Source organism: Artemia sp. Qi Xiang Cuo, chromosome 8, assembly GCF_049724085.1.
Source record: "Artemia sp. Qi Xiang Cuo chromosome 8, ASM4972408v1, whole genome shotgun sequence".
Lineage (NCBI taxonomy): Eukaryota > Metazoa > Arthropoda > Branchiopoda > Anostraca > Artemiidae > Artemia > Artemia sp. Qi Xiang Cuo.
The window spans coordinates 48,964,451-48,990,804 of record NC_142801.1 but is presented as its reverse complement, the minus strand read 5'-3'; the positions used below and the strand labels follow the sequence as shown (position 1 = coordinate 48,990,804).

General features: G+C 34.7%; 1 protein-coding gene across 2 annotated transcripts in view; it reads right to left on the bottom strand.

The window, feature by feature from the left end:
- Positions 1-3,442: 3,442 nt before the first annotated feature.
- ed (hemicentin protein echinoid) overlaps positions 3,443-26,354 on the bottom strand; it is a 143,946-nt gene continuing 121,034 nt past the window's right edge. For both annotated transcript variants that reach the window (XM_089093520.1, XM_089093521.1), the window contains exons 11-12: positions 17,898-18,155; positions 3,443-5,423 (exon numbers count right to left, since the gene is read on the bottom strand). In XM_089093520.1, coding sequence (XP_088949646.1) covers positions 5,254-5,423; positions 17,898-18,155 — 428 coding nt within the window. In that variant the 3' untranslated portion in view covers positions 3,443-5,253. The remainder of the gene's footprint in view (positions 5,424-17,897; positions 18,156-26,354) is intronic.

The following is a 26,354-nucleotide window of genomic DNA, read 5'->3' as shown; positions in this document are numbered from 1 at the left end:
AGTAGTAGGAGTCATAATAGTAGTAGTAGCAGTAAAAACAATAGTCGGTGATGGTGATTAGGCGCTAAAAGGCTGATATTGCTTTTCGCAGTAAATCATCTCGTGCACTTTATCCCAAGTTGTTAGTGGGCGGGGTCGGTGCAAAACTCTGAGGAATGGTCCTTCGGACGTATCCCGCTATAAATTAGACTTGAGTTTCGCCTCTCAACAGTAAGCTGTTAGGTATGTCGCTACCCTTAAAGAGAGGGATATGACTATTTTTCGTGTCATGTTCAAAATACTAGTTCCTGGAGTTGAGCAGATCCGAATAGACTTTATTATGCTCTGAATTACTAAGACAGATAAATAGTTACCTCCATTTTTGCTCTGAATAGATAACTGCAGTTGGTCTGGAAGGCAATTGTTTCCCCTAGCCTCCTTTGTAAGTAACTGTGAAAATGTAGAACCAGATATTCTAAATTCCAAAAATGGAGAAAAAAAATCAGTAGCTGTAGCCTAGGGAAACACTCGCTTCCCTGGTCAACATTCTTCAATATTTTAAATAAAGTAGTTAAGCAGTCTAAATGAAAATTTTAGGAAGCAACTCATATGTTCTCTGAAATATTTATTGACATAGATCCAGCGCTTTTACTTAAATATTAACGAGAGTTAATATTTACTTTGCCTTAAATAAATTCTCTGAAAGATCAAACAGTTCGTGGTAACGAACTGCAAGTAAGGAGCGACCCGACTCAATAGTAGCCGGAACTCTAAAAAACAGAATTTTTGATACCAATAGATACATAAAAAGAATCGGATGTTTATGCCAATTTCCAATATATAAGTATCATCAAGTTTAGCCTTACGCATTAAAAGTTACGAGCCTGAAAAAAAAATGTGCCTTATTTTCGAAAATAGAGGGAAACACCCCCTAGAAGTGATAGAATCTTAATGAAAATTACACCATCAGATTCAGCGTATCAGAGAACCCTACGGTAGAGGTTTGAAGATCTTATCTGCAAAAATTTGGAATTTGTATTTTTTGCCAGAAGAAAGACCACGGATGCGTGTTTTTTTTTCCATGGGTGATTGTATCGATCCAGTGGTCCTAGAATATCGCGATGGGGCTCATTTGAACGGCAATTAAAAGTTCTAGTGACCTTTTTAAGAGACCAATAAAATTGGAGGGCAACTAGGCCTTCTCCCACACTCATTTTTTTCCAGTCACCCGATCGAAATTTTGAGATAGCCATTTTGTTCAGCATAGTCGAAAATCTAATAACTATGTCTTTGAAGATAAATTAATCCCCCACAGTTACTGAGGGAAGGGCTGCAAGTTATGAACCTTGCCCATTGTTTACATATCAGGTGGAGGGGGGGGGGGGGGTTACGTGGGAAGATTTTTCCATCGAGGATGTTTTCATGGGGGGAAGGGACATTTCTATGAATGAGGCGTCGGATTTCCCAGCATTATTTCAAAATGATCAGAAATTAAATAAATGAAAAATAAGTTTTTCAACTGAAAGTAAGGAGCAACATTAAAACTTAAACGAACGGAAACTATTATGTATAGGAGGGGGTTGCGTGCCCTAGTCAATACCTCGCTTTTTACACTAATTTTTTTTAGTACTTTCAAAAGAGCTATCTATTCTAATTAAACGACCTTTGTGATTCAGGGGACATTCTTAAAGAATTGGAACAAAATTCGAACTTTAGCGTAAAAAATTACTGACTAGGGGGCGAACCCCCTCATATACATAGTAATTTCTGTTCGTTTTCAGTTTCCTTACTTTCAGTTGAAAAAACTAGTTTTTTTTAATTACTTTTTTTAGAGAGAAATTCATTTTTATTAAACACAAATATTAAAAAAAAAAAATCATATCAAACGAATCTGCCACAAACAAATCTATACAGATTTGTTTGTGGCAGGACTAAATATTTTACTTACTTACTACACATATATTCAAAAAAAAAAAGAAAAAGAAAAATGCAATCATATAATAAATAAAAATTAAACCTCATGGGAACCGCGAACCAATGCTTACAGAAGATAAAAGACAGAATACACATAGATACAGCGCTTTCCTTTAAATACTAACGATTTATCATAAAAATGGTTATCCAACCGATGACCATTTTTAGCAACTCAAGTATCAAGGACCGAAATTTTCTGAAAGTTTATTCACCTAGATCAAGCACTTTCTTCTTAAACATTAAGGAAAACTTGTCCGAAAGATGGCTATCTAACTGATATAGGATTGCTCGAAAAGAGATAGTTTACTCAGCATGCTATGTAAACCTACTAAAATTTGCAATTAACTTACACATACTGACATAAACAGCACCTATGGACCAATTCAACTTATTAAATCAAGCATGTTTATTTACCTGAAAAAACTCAAAGCCGATGAGACTCGCGGTTCTAGTTTTAGACTTGCCCGTCCAGCTTCTAAAACCGGTGCTTCCGGCGCCTTTTTGGGGGATTTATTGTCCGACATCGTGAAATTGGTGTCCTCCATCTTTAAAATTACCCTGAGACTGGTGGACCACTTTCGTCACACCCCTATGTAAACAACGCTATTGCTATGCCACATATATTACACGCAGCTCAATTCTGGAATTTTTTGGGAAAGGGCGAAAAGTAAAAAATCCGCTCTTTGTTCTTCAGATTTTCTAAGTACCTCTTAGGATCGTCAAAAGAGACATAAACCAGCTTCCTAATTCAGCACTACAATCAACCTGACCCGAATTTCCCAGTTGGAAACTTTTTTTGCGAATAAAAAACTCAACCTGTAGTTTTAAAAGATGAATGGGAAAGTCTGTCCGTTAAGTTTTCTATTCGTCTCTTTCTTCCTTTTTCTGTACTTTTACTGTGGCATTTCTTTTATCTTCTCTTCTTTCGTACTTTGTGATTCTTGCTGAATTCGACAGGTATTAAAATATACTGAGTTATTATTATTCAAATTGAAATGAAATCCTATTCACTGTCATGAAATATGAAAAAGCAGGTTCTAATAAAAAAAAATATCCTTATTCATATACCATGTCTGACACAGACCAAAGGGGAGCCAATTATCTCGTATAGCAAAAAAGAGCCCCTTATCTGTTTGAAGTACTTCCTAGTACAAACTACGATGAAAACTAAGGATCAATCAAAAAAATTTCAGATACTTTATTACCTTTCATAAGTACAAAATCCACACATCATTTACAAATGAATCAAACAATTAACCATGAAAACATCAACTACTAATCGAGTTTCAAATAATATACATAACTGAAATATAAAACAACATAAAACTTCGAAAAAAACAAACAAAATTTTGGGTAAATTATTTTCGTGAGATCCAACTCATCTGAATATCTCTGTTTGGGTAGAAAGAAAAATCCTACATACAATATCAGCTTGCAAAATAGAGCACAGTCAAGGTAAGAACAAGTGCAGTCACAACCCGGTCTCTACTGTCAATTGCACCACTTTACAAAAAAAAAATACATACACTTTGATAAAAAATACATCGATAGAAGCAGAAAAAAAGGAGAAACTATGCTAATTGAGCAGTAAGGCAAACATTAGGGCTTCCACATTGAGGCTTTAAACCTCTATTGTAGAGCCAATTCCAACCTCTTCGGGGCAAATTTTTCTTCCCATGCATTCCGTATAACCTCTAATCAAGAACGCATCCAAGATTTATTTCGGGGGGGGGGGAGGGGAGGGAGGGTTACAAGAATTTCAAAAACGCATCAAAATTTGTTTATATTCATTTCCGCTACGTTTTTACGAGTCGGACAAATATTTGGGGGGAGGAGGAAAGCATCAAACCCCCTAACTCCCTCCCCCTGATACAGCCTTGCCTCTAATATAAAGATGGATTTCTTTATGTATTAAGAATTTGGCACATTTTACTAAATACATTAAAAAATATGTTAAAATCTATTCGGCAAATTGTATACGGTTAAAACCAAAAACATCTTGAATTACATTTAAAACCTGACCTTCGGCTTCGACATTCCATTTGAATTATATTAAAAATTCTGGTACTCCCCCCACCCCTCCCCCTTAAGAGTAAGATCGACATGGACGAAGACTCTCGGTGTATACTATGTAAGAGCAGTTGCACGGGAATTATTTGTCAAGGTTAAGAGTCTGCAACTTAGTGAAGTGCAATAAACGAGCATGACGATTTTCTTGAAACTCAATAGATCCACTTAGAAAACTGCAAAAACAAAGTAAAAAAGGTAAACAGAAAATAGCAGTATAAATAAACTTACAAAAGCAAAACTTTAGTTTGTACAAAGATGAAAATATTTAGCATAGATTCTTCTTTTCTTTCAAACGTTGAGCCGCGATCTAAAATCATTATTTGAATGACATAAACAAAGCTATCTTGCATTATAACAATACAATTTTGATGATTTATTGACCAGAAGCCAAGGTTTTCAACAAAATTTACGGTGAGGCAGGCGGAAATCATAAGAGGGTTTTTGAAGGGGGGGAGGGTCCAGATTCCAATTTTTTGCAGAATCTTAAAAATTGGGCCTCTTTTGGTTTGTTATCAGACTTCCAGGGAGAATACCTGGAATCCCCCCCGTCCACTATGAGGGCTTATTTCAAAAGTGACTGTTGCTTTTAACAATTTTTTTAAACATGTAATTTAAATCTTGATAATTGAAAATGCTGATGAACCTTTTCAACACAATCGTGAAGCTTTAATGTATACTTTAATAAAATATTCAACACGTAGCTTCTTGTACCTAAACATCATAAAAAAAAAATTAAAAAGCTAGTGACTGTTAACTAAAAAAGGGTAACTGGGAAACATTTTACTTTCCTAACAGCTATCCCGAAGCATTGGAATAAGCAATATTACCTTTCGATCTGATCGAATTTGTTACATTTGTATTCGTGATAGCAGAGTAATCTACTCAGGGCCCCTTCTTAAAATTTAGAAATGATTTACTTTATAAAGATAAGCATCTTGAAGGGGTTAAGCACAGTTTTGCTAACCAGGCCAACGCTGGGTCTGCACAAATTAAGAGCTATTAAAGGCAGTAAAATACAATGTCATTTTTATATACAAATATCACATTTGTGCTTTTGTAGCCCGTAGCCTTGTTAGCAAATACATTGTGCGCAGATAAAATACGAAGCGATAAAGCACCGCCAAGCCTTTTGGCACTAAAGTAATCACAAAAATGAGCATTTAAAGACCTTCTTTTCCTAGTCTTTCTTATCTCATCAGCTGGTGTATTTTCATTAAAAGGGGAGAGAACCTAAACAATGATTTCTCGGATTACGCGTCGGTTTCTCGAATTGGGTGTCGAATATCCACTTTCTAAAGATTCGTCAAAACTCATTGACTGGTGAATTGGTTTCTGATCTTCACCATCAACGGTGTCCAAATAAGGATTTGGTAGACCACTCACGTTGTGATAGGATGCTTCTAAAAAATGACTGCATTAAGAGTACATAAGAATGACAGTCCAACAATAAAAAAATATTGAATGGCTAATAAAAGCTTCATATTTTAAAAATACTACATTACTTTTAATAATTTTTACGAGCCTTCAAAAGAAAACATACATTTTTATACTCAGTGATAACTGGCACCTTTATAAGGTGCCATATATTGAATATGAAACAGAAGATTATCCTTCTCCATATTGTTTTCATACATGAGAATTCATTCGGGTGTACGATAGAATTACCTACTGAAAATAGAACTAACCTAAATCATTGACAACAAGGAAAACAAGCAATATATAGTAAAATAGTCCATTGAGTAATTGTTCATTCTGATCTAAAGACAGCTAGTATAATACTTAAAAGAAACTCGAAATGGGTTCTTAACAAAGACCTCTAGAATTAGATCAGAAGTTTCGAGGGAGAGGGGGTGTGATAAGTGAATTTTTTACGTGATTTTAACCGAATATATTCTATTTAAAGGGGGAATTCTCATTTACCAGGAAAAAAACTTTCGAGTCTGGTTTCCCGTGTTCCTAAAGCTATGAGCGATTTTGACAACAGAGAAGAAAAATTTTATAAAGAAAAATAATTTTTTGACATTCCCATGTACAGTAATTTATTTTGGGTGAAAGATTTGCATTTCGGGAGAGTGCTTATCTTCCTGAAACCTTAAAAAATAGGACATAGCAAAAAGTATAGGGAAGATCATAACACATGGCGTTTTGGGGGACGGGAGGGCCTTCTCATATTGCGTACACGCCTGTTTTTAGATGTTTTAACCAAATATTTTTGGTACAATGTTCTAAGCTAAAACATGGTGTTAGACCAAATAAGAAAAACAACAATAATAAAAAACATTCAATAACAATACAGAACATCTTGGGGAAACCCGTGCAAAATTTCGAGATTCCAGAGGCCACAGGCACAAAGCCCCGTTGCCCTCTAAATGTGCCTGATGTTATGAAAAAAATCCTTTAACTATGAAAAACTGAGACAGTGACCTGAATGTTAAATATTTACTACCATAAGAAACTTGCAAAACATAAAGACCTATCAAAAATGTGATATAATTTATCAAATGCTTTTTTCAACCGTAATCTCTAAACAATTGGCAATTGATAAATAATCCGCATAAATTCTATCAACAATTATTCAAAGAAGCTTTATTTAATACTATCACGATTCAAACCCAATTATATGGCATAATTTTGTGTCACGACGTTTGATTTTGAATAATAACTAAGTTATTGTTAATAAAAACTAAAGAATGTATAAAAAGCGCGGTGCAACAAAATTGATCTCATGTATTTCTTTTTTACGTAGCTTTTTAGGAATACCACATGAGAAGTTTTGGCTAAGAATTTGCCAATTTTCTGAAATCTTGAAATTGAGCATTGACTTGAGCACTAAAAAAAAAGAAATTGATACTGTAATGGGTTAAACGACAAAAAAATGGTATTTTTTAATTTTCTCTATATCGATAAAATAAATGTTCAAAATAGGGATAAAATCCTTTTTAATAGACAGTGTATAGAAATTCACAAAAAGACCAGATATTTCGGTCATATATACAGTGACCGTCATCAGTAGTAAAACTAAACTAAAACAATTTAAAACAAAAGTTTACATACGAAACTAAATAAAACTACATATTGTTTAATTCTCTAATTCAGAAGCTAGCCTCTTTGACCTTCTTGGATTCGGTTCATTAGCGTTCAATGATATAACATTTGGACAGAGGTCAACTACATTGGGTGAATTGAACTTTACTCCGTCAGATTGTAATAAATTATCATAGATAGAGTTCAGCCCAAATTCACCAGTATCCCGATTCAAAACAATACTCTTGAATAAGATTGTCTTTATTTCAAGAGCTTCACGAAAATTTTGCTTTAAACCCCGATTCCTACAAATCGAAGAGACATTCTCGAACAAAATAAAACAGTCTGGAAAATTGAAAATATGTTCTGAAAGGGCTGAAGCAAATTCTTCAGACTTAGAATCTTGCTTTAAAGCCGAAGAAATAGAATCTTTATGCTGTAATAATCTCATTTCCAAATTCTGGTTAGTACGTCCCACATATGAGCTTCCGCAAGTACATGGGATCTGATAAACCCCACTTTGTTGCCCCAATGAAGTTAGATCCCTCCCGGAATTTAGAAAACTCCCCTAAGTATTATTACTCTTTAAAGCTACCTTTATATACACAATACAGAGTAATGGTCTAAATGCGAGTATTGGTCTAAGAATATTGCTTTGAATCGGGATACAGGTGAATTTGGGCTGAACTCTATCTATGATAATTTATTACAATCTGACAGAGTAAAGTTCAATTCACCAAATGTAGTTGACCTCTGTCCAAATGTTATATCATTGAACGCTAATGAACCGAATCCAAGAAGGTCAAAGAGGCTAGCTTCTGAATTAGAGAATTAAACAATATGTAGTTTTATTTAGTTTCGTATATAAACTTTTGTTTTAAATTGTTTTAGTTTAGTTTTACTACTGATGACGGTAACTGTATATGTGACCGAAATATCTCGTAATTTTTGTGAATTTCTATACACTGTCTATTAAAAAGGATTTTATCCCTATTTTGAACTTTTATTTTATCGTCATGGAAAGACAGTGTGGTCTCCGAAATTATCTTTCTCTATGTCTGTGTAAAAAGACATAGTTTTTTAGTTTAACTTAGTATAAACTAATTAGAATTTGTATCTTAATAGCAGTAAAATTTTCAATCACTTTGGTGTAATAGCAAGTTGAATGTTATCACAATAATATACTATTTAATACCGCATTTATGTACATATCTCTAAAACTTTTGATAATTCAAGAATAAAAAAGTTGCCTAAGATTTTTGTAAACATTTTCTATCCAGCAATAGTTCTATTATGATTATAATTTTAGTTCTTGAGTAAACAAAGTTGCATTTTGCACCCTATTATTAATGGATAAAAGGAACTTCAACTTTGTTTTATATAGCAAAAAGAATTATAAATTTAACAAATAATATCATCGTAAATTTGCAGAGAATACTATACACAATGAACAAACATATGGGCGTATCTTAAACATCGAAACCTATAGCATACTACATTCGCGCTTTAAAATATTGATGGGAAACAGTTTAGAACAAGTACACGAGAAGCTGTTTGGAATATCTAAATATGTAATAGGACACGTTTTTGACCGCTATGTCATCGATTCGCCCTATCATACAAACTTCCCAAGATTTTCCACCTTCAATTGAGTGTCATTAAAAGAGGATTTTTATCTGCATAAATTTGCAAAGTTGGAGCGACAACTCAATTGCAAGGGAGAAGGAAAAACAAGAGACCATGCAAAAGAGCTTGTTCTGCTTATGTGTCAAATATCATAATTCTCTCACCGTGTGGTATCGTAGAACTTCAGTGTCGGCATGAAGAAAGAGAATGGAATTAACTTGCCACATTTGACAATGAAATAGTAAGTTTTTGCTTAAAGAGAAACGTACAAGACATCGAATTATTTTAATTTATCTTGAATTTGATTTGAAATACATAAAGCGTGCATATCCAGAACCTGTATCTACTTTGAAAAAATAGACATTATCAGACTTGAAAATAAGCACATATACGCGTAGATAGGGAGAGTGGGGGCTTGGGAGCCGTGTCTCACATCGAAATATCAAAAATCTCACCATTTCACCTGTATTTTCTTATATTTTAGATTGAATCCACTTTTTGCTGCTTTTTTAGATTGACCGCCCACCTCCTCAAAGCCTGTTATCAGCTCTTTTTAATATTTTGTATTGAAGTAGCACATTAGCTTTTAACCTCGTCTATTCGCGAAAAATTTCCTACAGAAATATGAAAACCAATATAATGAAAAATTGACAATTGTTATAACATAAGAGACAAATTTGATCAGTCAATATTCATCAGCAAAAAATGTGCCGGATAATCGGTACGCAAGAGCCAAAACTAGCAATGTTTATTCTCTTTTCTCAACTGCTCTTTCTACGACACTAATCGGGTTGGTAAGAAAAGGGCTCAATTCCATATTTTAGAACGTTTATTTAGAGCAGAAAACATTAGCAAAGGAATGTCTAATTTTGAAATAAGTATAAAGTAACAGCTCTGCCATAAAAATCTCGTCTTTTAATTAAAGCAGAATCGCAGTGAATTACGAAACTGCAATAACTTTGTTTCCGAACAGAGGACATGAAAGACAATTTATTCCATCTGTTCTAAGTGCTCCCAATAATGGAATTCTCTAAGGAAACAACTGGAATAAATATGAAATGTTCTCATATCTTATCTCAATGGCCTACAGCAAAAAAAAATGTTCCCTTCATGAAACAAACACATTTACTAAAAACCATTTGAAAAAAATATTAATTTTACGTAAGATAGAATAATGGAAGCAAATCCTGAATTTGATCTTAAACGGATGTCACGTCGAATGACTTCTCTGAAATGCTATATAAGAAAATAAGAGGAAAAAAGAGTTCATGTCATCTAGCTAAAGGCTAGCTAAAGCCCAATCTACAAGCTTACCAGAAAACAACATAGCCTAAAAAGACCGTATTAGGTTCTGATTATCCAAAGAGCATAACTATCAAACTGGTCCCTACTTTTACCCAATATCCTGTTAATATCCGATACTCTATGGCTATCTGGTAAATGTCCTGAAGACAAGTATTAAGAAACCCTGCCCCAAATCCTGGATAAGGTACGAACTCCCAAAATACCCTACTAGGACATTTACTTCGAACCAATACTGGTAGATCCGACAACCAATTCGGGTAAATGTCCGGATAATAAGGATTCAGGAACCCCCTTCCCTGTATCACCAACACAGATCGTAGTCTGTCCAGATAGCACAAAGACACAGCTAGGATACTCGTATTTACTTCCGAGGTTGGTTGAAATGTGACAACCACTTTGGGTAGATGTGTCAATGACAAGATTTGGAAATACCATCTCTTATAATTTTTTATCTATAACCATGCTATATGAATTAATCAGATAGCAGTTGAACTTATTTCAGTTTACTTCTGAGCCTTATATGGGTAGAAAATTTCAAAATTATATCAAAGCTTTCAACAGAATTTTCTATCTAAGAGGTCTCAGAGATAATTATATGCTCTTAAATGATTCTCAATTATTTTTTTTTGGAGTCCGGCATAAGTTTGTTTAGGTTCTTGATTATACTATTTAGAAGTACAACATATATTTTTCTGACATCATTGCTGGAAACTTTGTTGACATCAAGAAATTTTTCTTCTCCGTTTCACGGAGAAGAAATTCACAAATTCGTACTTGGGAGGAATAGGCAAATTAGTAGGAAAGTAGGAATAGGTCATAGGCTAATGTAAGCCCCAAAAATTAACCAAACAAGAGCTAAAATGAATCTTTTCCTAAAAGGGGCTAAAGTTTATTTTCCAAAAACCCAAAATTCCAATTTTATTTATATATAATTATTGTAGTGCTTACCAGGGGAAACACAGAGACCTTGATTGATTTTGAATCACGAGTGGTTCCCGTTCCCAGGTAATTATCATCCAATTTCTGATTTTCTCTCGGAAAGACAGGTGAGCTGGATAATCACTTAAGGTCAATTCTTTTCGGAAATGCTCCAATCCATGCAAAAGGCAAAGGTGAAAAACGAGTTTCTAGGAAATTTTACTGAGGAGGGATAGGTTCTGATTACGCATGCTCTAAAATGGGTAAGGATCATTAATCCCTTAGCAAAAAGATGGAAAGGTAATCAACAGATGAAACTGTCTGTCAAAAGTTGTCGGTTCCTCGGTATATCCTAGCAATAGTAGAAAAAATTGATTTTCTAAATAGAATTCCTTATTAAAGATTATAAATACTTTATTGTCATAGAAGACGCAACGAAATAGCAGTTGATAGGTGTTTTCCACCTCCTATGATCTTAGCTTTTATTTGGTAATTAAATGGAAATGTGTTTATATGCATCATCAAGTAAAATTTCAACAGAAAAGTAAAACTTTTTAGTTGAAGGATAGTGTGGCCTTGAAACAAGATTATTCTACCCCACTCCTCGTTCAAATGTTTTGCGAAAAAGACAGTTGAAGATTAGGAAGTTCCGCATATTGACCCACTTAATACTTTGATTTCAAGGTGTTAATATAGCCCCCCCCCCAAAAAAAAAAGTTCATTTCATATCCACAGTGCCGTTCTTTAAAAGTTTGGAAGGTTAGATTGTCCGAATAGCTCCTTTTAGTTTTAATCCGGTGTACTAAAACCAAGCCATATTTCATGGGAAAAGCGAGGAGATAACAACAGCAAAAAAAGGAAAATGAAGAGAAGTTTCTGGAATTGTTTCATGGGCATGCCAAGAGCTTCCCTCGTTCTCATGCTAACGTTCCTGACATTACATAATGCTTGGAAAAATTCTCGCTCTGAGGTCAGAATAGACCTAGAGATTATTCTAATCTCTTCAATAGATGTTGCACTTAGGTACACCATCTAGGTACTTAGGTACTTAGTTATATATAGGTACTTAGGTTGGCATGGAATTATAACCTAATTCTAATTCTTCATAATTTTTTCTTCGAAAAAATGTCTTTAGCATTATCTTTAAGAATTACAACACTAGTGACTGTATTTGTATATGAACATCGAAAAACGCCTGAGATTAATTTTCTTATGACCCAAAAGTCGCTATTGAAAATTGCCAAAAGATCCTGTACCTCGTTGTCATGTTATCAGACAATAAGTTTCGAGACCAATAAAGAAAAGGTGTAAAAAACAGGCAAATGTAGTCTTAACTCACTAAACAAGAAATTAAAGATGATATTACAAAAAGTAAGCATGGACCAAGGGACTACGCACTATGTATGTTAATTTGTATAATCGACAGGGAAGGACTTCTTAGATGCAGGTTCGAAACAAGTTTCTAAGAATGATCTGGAGGCACGGCATATCTCAGATAGTGATTCGACCATACCACCTTTCCAGAAAATCAGAGAAGGAAATTTCCGAAACTGGGAGATGTTGTAAACTGCAATATAAATAACGGGATGAAGTAGATATTCAACTGGAAATTGTAATACACATTTCGACAAAAAAAATAATAAGGTTCTTCTGAATCGGTTTTTATGTGTTATTCAACTGCATGGATGGCTTATCTCAGATAAAACATTAATTTGGTTAACCAAATACGGGTAGCTTTTCAAAGGCTATTCCATGGATATTATGCCTCGGATGACTGTTCACGGGACGCATATAAAACTATATTTAGGGGAGGGCGGAGTAGAATAAATAGGGTTTCTGAATAAGCAACAACGACATGTTCATGAAGAGCAGGGAAAGCAATCCGATAGAGATGAAGTGTCGAACTCACGTTCTAGGGTTAGACAATCTTAAATAATGAACTTGACCAAAGCAGAAATTAAAAGCGAAGTGGAGATGGTAGTTCAAAACTTCCGACCTGATTTGGCTCAGTAAGTAGCAGCCAAAAGGTGAAGAAACCTACATTTGTTAGTTAAGGATTTGAACTGCAATATCCATCCTATCTAACTCTCGGCGGTCAGTGCAGCCGGAAATCACTTATCATTGACTGTTATATCCTCCTTGAGGAGGCATTTTTTAAAGTTTTTACTACGGATGACTGTTGACCGCATAGTTGATGCCAACAATTTATTTACTGTCTTAAACATTAGAAGATTGCATTCTCTTCCGCAAGGCCGTGTACACCTACGAACAAGACTGCGCAAACCCTTGCCATGGATCAGGCGCTAAGTCATGGGGTTTTTGCATAGTATTGAGAACAATGTCTTTCTCAGAGATACGTAATTACTATTCATATCGATTGTTCAAAGTGAGTGACATTAAGAAATATCCAACTAATGGCTCGTCGGCTATCTTTCGTCTTTTTTCCTACTTCAAACAGGTGGCAATGAAGTAAGTCCATAAAATAATAATGATGTTAATGTGCTGATACTGACTGTTGACATCATATTCCACTGAATAGTTCTTCAGCTTCTATTTTTGGAGAGATTAATTTACAGATAACTTTTGACTTATGTCCGAATCTAACGTAATTTTTAAAATTATAGCATGTGAAAGATTATAGACAAAGATTATAAATGGCTATGTCAGATATGAACTTCTGAAAAATCAAAAAGTGTTTGGTGCGAATAGATGGCATTGTTTTTCTCCTGACTAAAGCAGCGTTTCCAATTGGTATTTTGGGGACAAATGGAAAGTAGATCAGCCAATGAAACCGCAAGAATTTGACATAAGATTCGGTTAGGATAGAACACAAACAAAATGTATGAACACAGACGTCCAACTGAAATAATTTTTTCGTACCAATCATTTTGGCGTTTGTTATCATCTATCCTCGGTTTCTCAGGCTTCTAGCACACAGTAACGTCATTACATATTGCCAAAAGGCACCTGGATACTTGATCCTATTTTAACATTGAAAGATTGGGGACTTACACATCTGTATTATGTACTTTTTGTCTGTGGGATAGAATCTGGAATGAGACACCTAGTATGAATTGTAATGAATAAAGAAACTTCTTAAACGATATTTTAACTTGCAGTAATGATTTAATTTTACAGAAAATTTAATTTAACTGAGTACTCAAAGAATGGTTATAGCTTAAATTATAAATTCTACCAAATACCCCGGCCACAACTTACCCCCTGGTCTTCCACTAGGTTAGGTTGGGATCGAATTTCGGCGTTGAGACTTTTCAGATTGATTTTAAATGATTTAAAAAGGACTAGAGCCAAAATCAGTATTTGGGTACTCAGTTAAATTAAAAATACGGTTTATATAAAGTTAATACATTATTTACTGTCCAATCATTATGTATAAGTGTAGCTATAGTAAACGTGTACTTACTTAACTGTATAGTACCCTGGCTCTAAGAGACCATTCACAATGAGATTCTACTAAGAACCAGATTCACCTAGCACTAATTTGAGAAATCAGATTTTTCATAGAATTTTCTGATTAGCCAAAAAATCTATGAAAAATTCTCATTAGGCCAAATATTCGCTAGCTAATTGTTGTACAGCATTAGAAAATTCTCATTGTGAGTAGGCGTTAACCAAGGCCATATCCAGAGGGGGTGACGAGGCTTAAATTCCCCCTCCCCCCGAGATTCTTGTAAAAACGTAACAAAATTCGGTACCTATTAAGCATCTAGAACACACGCGACAAAGGCTGCATCGAGAAAGACCGAGACGCTTAATGAAAAACAGGTTTCCGCTAGATGTGAGGTATTGGTCACTCCGTGAAAAATGTTTAAAACTTTATTTTTTGGGGGTTGAAAGGGCAAAAAAAGATACCAAGGTTAGGTTAGGTCACGTATTTAATATAAGCTATGCTTTACCCCAACTCCCCCTAATGTGCAAATATATAGACCAAATTTGTTCATAAACTATTATATTGTCATCCTATTTTGTATTATTTCAATAGCATTAACGAAACTTCACTTCTCGCGTGTGTTCTAGATTCTTAGTAAGTACCCAAAATTCATATAAAGAAATGTTTGATGCATTAAAAAAAATTGCACCCCCCCTGGCACAAAAATCTTGGAAACGCCATTGATCTTAACCTACACATTGTATATATCGCCTCTGTCAAAGACTGGACGAATTCACTCAGGGTTTTGTCCTTACTTGAATTTCTTTCATTTAGAAAAAGATTCAGTTTTTGGTCTGCTAGTTATCGGGATTGCACAAGAGCGTGTTGTTTTCAAGAGGTCTGATTAATTTTTTTCTTATTTTTTTCTTTTTTTTTCTTTTTTTTATACTGTATACGAGTGTTGGTTGGAATAATTTTATGGTATGTGTTTCTGTTTATGTAGAAGTTGAATTTTTCTTTGTGCGTTTTTCTTTCTCATTTATTTTCTCCGTTTTTTCTTTATATGTTTGTAAGTGGGCAAAAAAATCTTATGTTACAATGGCAAATTTATCACTTTCAACAATTATTTTTAATTATTTTCAACAGCTCACAAAAGTAATTAAACAATGAAATGAACATAGCCACTACTAGAAGGTCAAATGACATGTGCACAGTGGCTCAATTACTTAATTGAATAACACAGTCAAGATAAAAAAAAAGAAGAAAAATTTACATGTATAATAGTCACAAGCAGGGGTGTCGTTTCAGGAGGGGGCGGTTGCCCCCCCCACTAATGTGAAGAAAAAAAATATTATATATGACATTCCCCTTGAATTTTCGGATATGGACCGGTCTTGCCCTCTCCCCCCCCCCGATAAAAATGCTGGGGATTCGCCCCTGGTCACAAGGAACCTGCTCTCACCCTGCACCTCAACTGAGAAGAAACCACCGGACCCGGGATTTAAATAATGAAACCGATTCAGAGTCCCTAACGCTGTCCGGGAGGTTGTTCCATAGAGGTATGGTTCTCCTTAATTCATTCTCCAACAGGTTTATAAGCATCTCGGGGTTTATTTTGCGAAAACCAAGTATACACAAAAAAGATCCCATATCTACACCTAAAGATATTTTGTCAATGTACACCATCATTAATTTATTACAATGTCTGTTTCGAGCCAATAAAAGGGCTAAATAAAATTGACAGAAGGAAAAAATATGGCAAAGTCCATTCTGTGCGATAAAAATCTTCAACGCCGTAGAATCTCCACCAAATCAATTGAAAGCGTACTTAAAAACAGATTTTGAATAACAGACATAACTCTTAGGAACCAATCAAGGGAGAAGGGAGTACACTAAACGCGGGAAATGAAACATTCTGATACTTAGTATTAGGCAGGGGCGGATCCACGATTTTTTAGGGGGGGGGGGCAAAATATGCTGATCCGATTAACTTGCGTTAGGAGCAAGTTTAATTAATACAAATTTGCGTTAATTAAGTAAATTACGCTACTTTAGACAATGTTAGGCCCTCCCCCTCGCCCCCAGGATCCGCCACTAGTATTAGGTCTAATTTAGGAATATTTTATTGAGACTTAATTAGTTAAAAACCAGGATTTATCCGAATTGAATAGTCTTAATGTGGAGATTAATAGCTAAATTACCAAACAGCTCCAAAGCTCGTTTTGAAAAGCAGAAAAGAAGTGGGACTGCAAAATTCAACTAGCAACACTGAATGTGGTGGAAAATTAAGTAATCTATGACAATAAAAAGACCACAAAGACTTTTGTTTTCGACTATTTGCTTATTAATTGCCTCTTTAAAGAAAATTCGACTAAACATTAAAAGACCCATCAGAACAAGAAGAAAGGATATTGCATTGGACACTGATAATATACTGATAAATTCTTTGGAATTTAAATTCCAATTTTTTTAAGTAACTAATCATCAAAATGGACAAAGGGTACAACATTCATCATTGCAAACACTGGCCCCAAATGAGGGGAGAGGGCATTCCCTCCCAGACTTGAATGAAAAGAATTTTTTTTTGTATTTTGGTAAAAAAAAATACCCATTTTTTGGTATTTTCATTCAATCCATTTTTTGGTATTTTCATTGAAAACACCGAAATAAAACAAAATTGCCACTCTCCCAAGAAACTAAACCCAGGGCAATTGAATCATTTTAAATCACTACTTCAAAGTCGAAAACATAACCTAGTGCACTAAGTAATCGGATTTGACGAAAAAAAAAAAAAAAAAAAAAAAACCTTCAATAACTTTTCAAATTTTTACGTCTGGCGCTTGAGAGTTGTCAACATACACAAATAGAAATACAGTAATAAAAATAATTTTAAAACCAGGAATCTGAGTTCGGTCTGTACAATTCCAGGAGCGAGAGTCGGAGCGGTTCCAAGACTTCAAGAGTGTGATTCAAAGTAAGAATTGCACAGCTGCCATGGGTTCGGAGGTCAGAAAAAAAGAACTTAAAGACCCACTTTTATTAAAAGAGGGAACATTAAAGAGGATCAAACCCTCAATTTTCAGTGAGTCTTTGGAAGAAAAAGTAAAGAATCAAGCCGAAACAGAAACTTGCCTGATAAATGGAGCAGAAGCTGTATGAACCTAGTAACAGAAAAATTGCACAAGTTTCAGTCCAACTCTAGCAATAGTAAAAAAAATAGCCCTGTGATTACGTACATTTGTATATGATCAGAGGCTTGTTTCCAAACTGTCTGGTCACAGTTACGAGCAGCCTACTGATTAATTTCTTAATTCAAAGCAAGAATGCGTGCTGAAAGGTCTAAAACCAACTTAAGGAACCAATACTAGCATGTCATTCTTTTAGCAACTCTCAGCGACTTTGGCAGTTAATGACAGCTCAGGAATTACAATAAAAAAATGCTGAATCTTCGGGAGTTGGAGACCTTATTTACAATTTACCAACGCCACAGCCCAGGTTGAACCCCTCCACCGAATCACGATCCATACGCGGTCGTCACGACCCGTACGATCCACACGACATGGACGGGGTCTTGTCCGTATCCTTAGGAAGGGAGTGATAAAATACTTACTATGTTCTCTCTTTGGTGTATACTGTCCATTCATGCTATAGTCTCTATTCCGTCCATAGTCCACCTCAGATGTAGGGGGGTAATGACTGTAATCATCATATGTGCCATATCCACCATGTGTAATTGGGTCATAAGAGGGATATTGAGCATGGTTTTCAGGTTGGCCATGCTTCAATTGCCAAATTGAATCCTGGCTATTGACTGATCCGCCATGATTAGAATTAGAATAGCTGTTTTCTGTATATGCCATATTAATCCCTAAAAAATAAATTAAATGCAAGTTAATTTTTGGAATTCAGTCACTTCTATTAAATTGCAAATTGACAGTGTCAGAACCATGAACACCGCTTATGATGGACCAGGGGGTAACCTCCTCCCAAAACTATTATAAAATTGATGAAAGCTTTGCCAATAGTCTTAACTTAGCGCTAGAAACATTGTTATAGCTTAAATGGTTTGCTTGAGTCACCCATTGTTGTTAGAAGAAAAGATAAAAAAAATATTACATATGAAAAATCTGTGGCTACCTTCTAGAACGGGAAAGATATCTATCCTATAGAGAAATCATCCTCAGCGATTTCAGAGTTGCTTCAAACTCTGTAGCCAGTACTACCAGTGGTCAGTACTATAAAAACAGAACAGCATTTGAAACTTGCGTAACAAGCGCTGCATTGAAAAAGCGTCCGACATTCAGCCCTTGACACCTCACAGTAGAGTTACGTTAAAAAAAGGCAGCTACTTTTAAACCGTGGCCACGGCCACAGAAGTTGTTAACCTATCGTTTTTCGGCCACTTGCAGCCGATGGACAATCCATTTCTTTATATGCCTGAGGCATCTGTCTATATCACGCATGATGACCTATGAACATTTCATTAGTGGGAAATACATCTTTTATTGTTCTAATCAGAGACAAGAAGGGGTGTTAGGTCTACATTTTAGGAGTTAGCTAAAAAAAAATTCAGAAATGTTCTTGAAGAATAGCGGAAAGATAATACTGATTATCTTAATTGATGTTTTTTTCTAAAATTTATCTATTAGAAAACCGATAAGCTATCCTTTCATCTCTGGTAGTAGAATGGGACAGACTCAGGTTTGCAACCCAGTGAAACAAAAAAATCACTAGATGTTAGTGATTTTTTGGTTGACTTAGCGATCTCCTTCAATAATCTGGTTAGTTATGTGCTGATTTAGTGAATTTTTGTTCAGGCATCATAAACAAAATCGCTAGGGGTGGTAACCCTGGACATACTGTCCCCAAAATTGGAAAAAAGGTTAGGAACAAAAAGGGTAAGGCATAACGCAGTTGCAAGTTTCGGTATCACAATTCACCTCAACTATTTTTTTATACTTCAGCTAACTTAGAAAAACTAGTACATTTGAACAAAGATACTAACATAATTAGAAAGATATTCAAATTACTAATTACTTTCTTTTTTCTATAAAAAATTATCCAAGAAGATTTAAAAAGCTCAGCAGGGTATTATTAATATTTCTCTTCTCGTATAGATGCCTACTTAATCCCGTCACCTTGGGCCCTAAAACTTACAAGAAGTTAATTTGCATAGCAATGTGTCAATCCACCTGCCAATAACCAGCTATGCTAATTTTTTGTCTTTTTTCTAGTTTTACAAGCGAGAATCAAGTTTTTGAAAGATAAATGTGTTCATCCTCAACGTGAATTCAAATAATATGATATGCTACTCACGCATATAGAACCGGCAAAAAAAACTGTAAATCCAACAAGATTACTACAAAAACCAATTACCTTTTTTAATATATCTCTTTATTGTGAGCTATTCAAAGCAGCATAAACAAACATAAAATAAGCTTATTGCGTGACGACTAAAGAGTTTTTTGCTATTAAAGGCCGGACGCAAAACCAGGCACAATCTATCACTGTTTAGACTTGCCGGAAAATAACTTGAAAGAGGTTTTTTACCGTGTTTTACCATTTAAGAATAAGGCCTCAATCAAACTTAAGCTTAAAAACATGAGCTTAAAGGCTCACAAAGGAAGTTGTAATTTAAAACGAAAAAAAAACAATGAGATTTTCCTCGTTTTTAAAGTATTAATCTTATGTATTTATAGGGTGACAGTTGGCTATGAAAAAAGAAGAAGAAAAAAGGATAAACTACTAAATAATGACTGTTTGGCTAGCGCTTTGACTATTCCCTCAGTTTTGGGCAATTAACGATCCAATGCTAGATCTAGGGAAGGACAAGCGCATCTTGTTCGTATAACAAATAAAGGGGGCACGGAAGGCATATTAATTCTTACTTTAAGGTTATAATTTTTTTTTCAAAATGTCTGGTTTTGCTAAAAAAAAAAAGTAGCCTTTTAAACCATAGTTAAATTATCACCTAGTAAAAGTCACGTTTCGAGAACAATTAGGCAAATGATGATGGAGGGGGCCTCTCAACATACTCCCGGAAATCACTGATTAATATTTGCTGGAATTCAGGGAAAAATTAGATAACCATTTTGTTTGTCTATCCCAAAATTCCTTGCCTGAGATATAGAAACCACCTAAGGTTTTACCTGACAGATAATCATTTTCGGAGTATAATGCTGTTCTCTATTGGGAATGCGTGTCTAAGTTCCAGTAAGCTAGCCGTTATGATTTTTTTTTCAAAGTTAATAACTCCAATTTTTTGTACTATTCCTCATTATCCTCCTAAAAAGGGACTCCTGCTAGTAATTTTTGGTTTTTACTAGAGTTGGTGAGGAGTTACCAGATTTGGAATACCAGAAGAGCACATTCGGGATTCTAAAAGTCGACCTCAGAACTCTAGGACTCACAGATCAATATCTAAGTTCGAGCCTCGAGTCCTAGAATTCTAGAAGTGAAAGCCGGTAGTCTATAAAGTGTACAAGTAAAGTCCTGGAGTTGCTAGTCATCAGAGTATGTAGCTCAAACTCTGCTTTACAAATTCGAAAACTCAAAGCATAAGTCAAAATATACCGGCCTCAGAGTCCCTTTCTGTACTTTCCTATGAAAATATACTTATAATTGTAGCCTTTTGCGCAAATCATAAGCTATTAAGCTACTAAATCAGAGAGAGCACTATAAGATTCTAAAATACCTAGGGGACGCCCAATCCGGTCCTCAATTATTTTTTTGGATCTAGCCCTATAACGATTAATTGGAAATTGGGCCATTAGCAGGGATGTGGCCCGGCCAGAAGAGAGCCTGCTGCTCTTCTTGCTCCAACTGCAATGGCGTCCCTTAACGGAAGCTCAAAAATAAATGGGAACATAATAACAGGGACAGTAATAAAGTGGCGCCTGTTAAAAAAAATGTCCTTTCTCACATAATGGTACTAAATGAAAAGCTTTAGGAAAGATAGTTCATGCAATCTATTAGTTAGTCAGCTATACATTGTTACCACTCCCCCATCCATTTTAGGATTATCCAGGGAACCTACTCCCACAAAGGAACATTACAAAAATATTAAAATTTGCAGAAGCAAGAGATGTCAGCCTAAAAGACGTGTTTCTTCCTAAAATAAAATAACTCATTTAGAAAAAAAAACTTCAGCCCTCCCACCACCTTCCAATTTTTTTGCACCCACACAATAATGGTCCTTTTTTGTGAGTTCTAATAAGCTTATCATGTGTGCAGGCTCTTCGTTATCTAAGTTAATAAATTGCCACTATTGCTTCTACTGAAATGAAATGGAGTTCCGGCAGTGGGGTGATACAATTCAACAAACTGTCATCAGGACAATACCACAGGGAGTACGGTGAGGTAAAAAACTAAAAGCAAATTAAGTAATGACATGGACAGTTTCACAGTTACGGAAAAGTTTGAAAGTGATGCCCTCATGTCTTTATCACTATATTTTAGGCTATGAAATATAACGATTATAATTATAAATAATTTTTTCCCCGAGGAATGTATTAATAGTTGATGTGTTTTTTGGGTCCTCTCAACCACGCTAATTTGCACCGGGACCAATTTTGAATATAATAGGTAATATTTATTTTTGTTGGTATATATGGAGATTTAACTGTTGTGTTTTTTACCCATTTTTAATAAAAAGAAAAGTTGTAGACGGAGTCAACTTGTACCGTATATTCAACACAGTCAGATATTTCTTCAAATTATACATACAGATAGAAAAACTTCTGTTTCAAGTTAACAATAAGTGGCTTCAATTTTCTCAGAATGGTCAAACAAAACTTACTTTAACGTGTAAAATAGCCCAACTAACAAGATTACACACAGGCTACATGATTGGCGCTGTAGTCGTGCATAATTTTATTGGTTCTAAGCGTTTACCCCCCGGAAAATACACCCCCACCCCGCGGAAAACACCCCCCGCGGTAAATACCCCCCGTGAAAAATAAGGCTTTCCAAACTTGAGAATTTTATTTGAGTTTTATCTTTTTTTATTATTTCCGTAGGGGGAGGGAATTTTGGTACTTGTGTATTATGTCACTAAAGTTTACGCTGTGTAAAACTCGAGAACAAACCGGTTTCTTCGTTAGTTTTTTCAACTTAGCGCAAAACAAGACAAAGACAAGTGACAGAATATATGCGGAATATATAATTTGGTCTATAGATTTGCACATAAGGGGGGAGTAAACATTTCTTTCTAGTTATATGACCACTAAAAAATTACAGAAGGAATAGCGAGGTATCTGAAAATGTTGTTAACTAAAAAAAAAAAAAAAAGAAGGTAAATGTAATGTTTCATTTAAGTGTTTGTTCCAAGCGTAAGTGTTTTTTTTTCAATTAGAGAGGCCGTTAAGCCTCACTTCTCAAAATAAAAATATTTTACATTCTCCCCATAATTAATAGTATTTTGGGGATATTTCCCCCCCCCCCCTCCATTCAATAGATTCTAGTTTATGTGCATGAATATATGGTTAGAATGAAGAGTGGTCCTTTAGTTGCCCGATGTGTGGAGAGTGGCAGGAAAATTTATAACATTTTCTGGAGAGTGTGAAGGGTTAAGGGCTTTGAGCAAGAACATTTTTGGAGGGGATGAGGAGGATGAGCCTTGGGCGGAAAAATTGTTGGGAAATGGGTGTTTTATTAGTTCTAAGAATCTGGCGCTGTTTATTCGTGTGGGCATAACCCATCGTAAGGATGTTATGTGCTGACTTTATTTGTTTGTTTGTTTGTATTAGTATTTTTGAATAGTTTTCTGTGTTTCATTTTTTTATCAGAAGTTTAAATTGAATCCTTTAATTATTTTTTTTCCATGACCCGACAGGGTTTTTTGTGTCAAACACTGTACGATACATATTTATAGTTCGTAGCTTCTTTCTTCATCAGGATTTTCTTGATTTATCCCCCCCCCCTCCCGAAATTTTGATTGTATCTGTTTCGCTACAGATGACTTAATGAAGAACCTCATTTTCGAAAGAGATGATGTTTGTTTACTTTTCCTTCACTGACAAAAGCAGCTACTTGTTTGTTTCCTAATTTGGTTATCATTCAATTTTTCTGTAAATAAGCCATTTTATATTCCACTCAATATAGCAAAGAACTAAATTATAATAGAGGTATTGTTACACAGATGAGATTTAGCAAAAGCTGTTTCAAAGATGGAATCTAAAAATCTTCAATTTAAAAAAGGTGAGAATCAATCAAGAAATAAGTTGAATGGCAAAGATTTAATCAATTTTAAGCGGGTATATTCAAGAAAAAAACCTATTAGCTTTGAAAACTTGTTAGGAGAAAAACATGGAAAGAACAATACTCTTAGCGGCCAAATTTCGGTACTTGGGCATTATATGGGCCTGTCTAAAAAGTCAAGTTTGGTTAATTCTAATGAAATAAAATAAAAAAAGGATGAATATATAATAGTTTATAAACAAATTTTGGATATATATTTGCACATTAGGGGGGGGGGTAAAGCATATAATATATTAAATACGTAACCTAACGTAACCTAGGTCCCTTCCCCCCCCCTAAACCCCACAAAACAACAGTTTAAATATCGTATACGCAATGAAAACCCCGCTATGTATTGCATTACTCTATAGCAGTCTCTGGAATTAACCCGTCAAAAACGAGTTTTTCGTGACTGGTTTCCTTGTAAAGGCCCATATAGTGCCCAAGTACCCAAATTTCAATTCACAAAAGGATTGAAAACCAGTTTTTAACCTGTTTCAAACAGTTCGTGGTAACAAACTGTAAGTAAGGAGCGACCCGGCTCAATGGTAACCGAAACTCTAAAAAACGGTATTTCAATACAAATAGATACATTAAATGAATTCGATTTTAATGATGATTTCAAATATATAAGTTTCATCAATTTTAGTCCTACCCATCAAAAGTTACGCGCCTGAGAAAATTTGGCTGATTTTCGAAAAAAGTGGAGAAGAACCTCTAAAAGTTATAGGAACTTAATGAAAATCACACCATCATATTAAGCGTATCATAGAACCCTACTGTAGAGGTTTCAAGCTCTTATCTACAAAAATGGGGAATTTTGTATTTTTTGCCAGAATAAAGATCACGGATGCGTGTTTTTTTTTTTTTTTTTTTTTTCAGGGGTTTTCGTACCGACCCAGTTGTCATAGAATATCGTCGGTGGGCTCGTTAAAACGGAAATTAAAACTTCTAGTGCCCTTTTTAAGTGACAAAAAAAATGGAGGGCAACTAGGCCCCCTCCCACGCTCATTTTTTTCCCAAAGTCACCCGATCAAAATTTTGAGATAGCCATTTTGTTCAGCATGGTCGAAAATATTATAACTATGTCTTTTAGGATGAGTTAATCCCTGAAAGCCCCCAGGGGGAGGGCTGAAAGTTATGAACTTTACCCAATGTTAACATATAGTATTGGTAATTGGGAAGTATACAGACGTTTTCAGGGGGAATTTTTTCTGGTAGTGGGGGGTGGGGGTGGGTCGGGGGTTATATGGGAGGATCTTTTCATGAAGGAAGTTTTCATGTGGGAAGGGACATTGCTGAGAAGGGGGCGCCGGATTTCCCATCATTATTTTTTTTTAAAAATCAGAAATTAAATTTATAAAACAAGTTTTTCAACTGAAAGTAAGGAGCAACATCAAAACTTAAAACGAACAAAAAAATATTAGCTATATGATTGGGTTTACCTTGAAGTCAATGCCTCGCTCTTTAAGCCAAAGATTTTTTAGTACTTTCATAAGAGCTATTTATTCTAATTAACGGCCTTTGTGATTAAGGGGTCATTTTTAAAGAATTGGAACAAAATTTTGTTTACTTATTCAATGACGGTGAACTAAAATAAAAGCTGCATTAACTAAAAAACGATCAGAAATTATATAAAAAAAACAAGTTTTTTAAACTGAAAGTAAGGAGCGACATTAAAACTTAAAACGAACAGAAATTATTCCGTATATGAAAGGGCTGTCCCCTCCTCAACACCTTGCTCTTTGCGCTAAATTTTTTTATTGTTTTACATAGTAAAGTTGTGATAAAGAGTCAAAATTTAGTGTAAAGAGCAGGGCGTTGAGGAGGGGACAGCGCCTTTCATATACGGAATAATTTCTGTTCGTTTTAAGTTTTAATGTCACTCCTTACTTTCAGTTATAAAAAACTTTTTTTTTTTATTTAATTCTTTCAAAGGAGTATCCAAAGTTTATCTTAAAATAAACAGAATTAAACACAGAATTACAGTGAGTATTTTTAAACAAACGGCAGGTATAGAAAAAAGGGTATCGTATATTCTTTGACAGGACCAGGAAAAAAAAATTGCCAACCTCCCGTCCCACAAAAATATGAAGTACTACAGTTGAAATTGTACAGATTTCCTTGAATTCATAAATTTTGGCAGGTCATCAAACTTTAAAAATGATATAGACCTAGAATTAAAAAAAGAGGTCCTTTTTAAGTCTTGTACTTTTCAGACTATTTACTCTTTCAGAAAAAAGGAATTTCCATGCCTCCTATCTGTAAGTTATGGGTTGAAATTGCGGAACTTAGTATCTAGCGGTACCTATATTGTCTAGTACCTATATTGCCCAAAAGTGAGAATTATTTTCATATGGTGGTATTATCAGGGTCAGTAAGTCTTCTCTTTAATACCATTTATAAATTTTTGCATACGAAATATGGAGCAAGATTCCTCTTAAAAATGAGCAAGTTAAAAAAAAAAATCCTGAAAAGGAAATTTGTACCTTAGGTAAATAAGTGAACAATATCCTAATGTCGTCACCAATTAGAGGAGAATTGGCCCTTTTTCAGTGATTTTCAACCAGTTTCCGACCAATTGTAATTTATATATATATATATATATATATATATATATATATATATATATATATATATATATATATATAATAAATTACAAGTAGAACGAAAGGAATTTTCTTTCCGTAAGACAGTGGAATTCCAAACCAAATATTTCGACATATGTCCAAAGGCCATCCTTAGCATAGCACAAATGAAAATATAAAAGAGAAAATTATATTAAAATATGACTATTAAAAAAAAATTTAAAGCAGCCCTAGCATCCTTA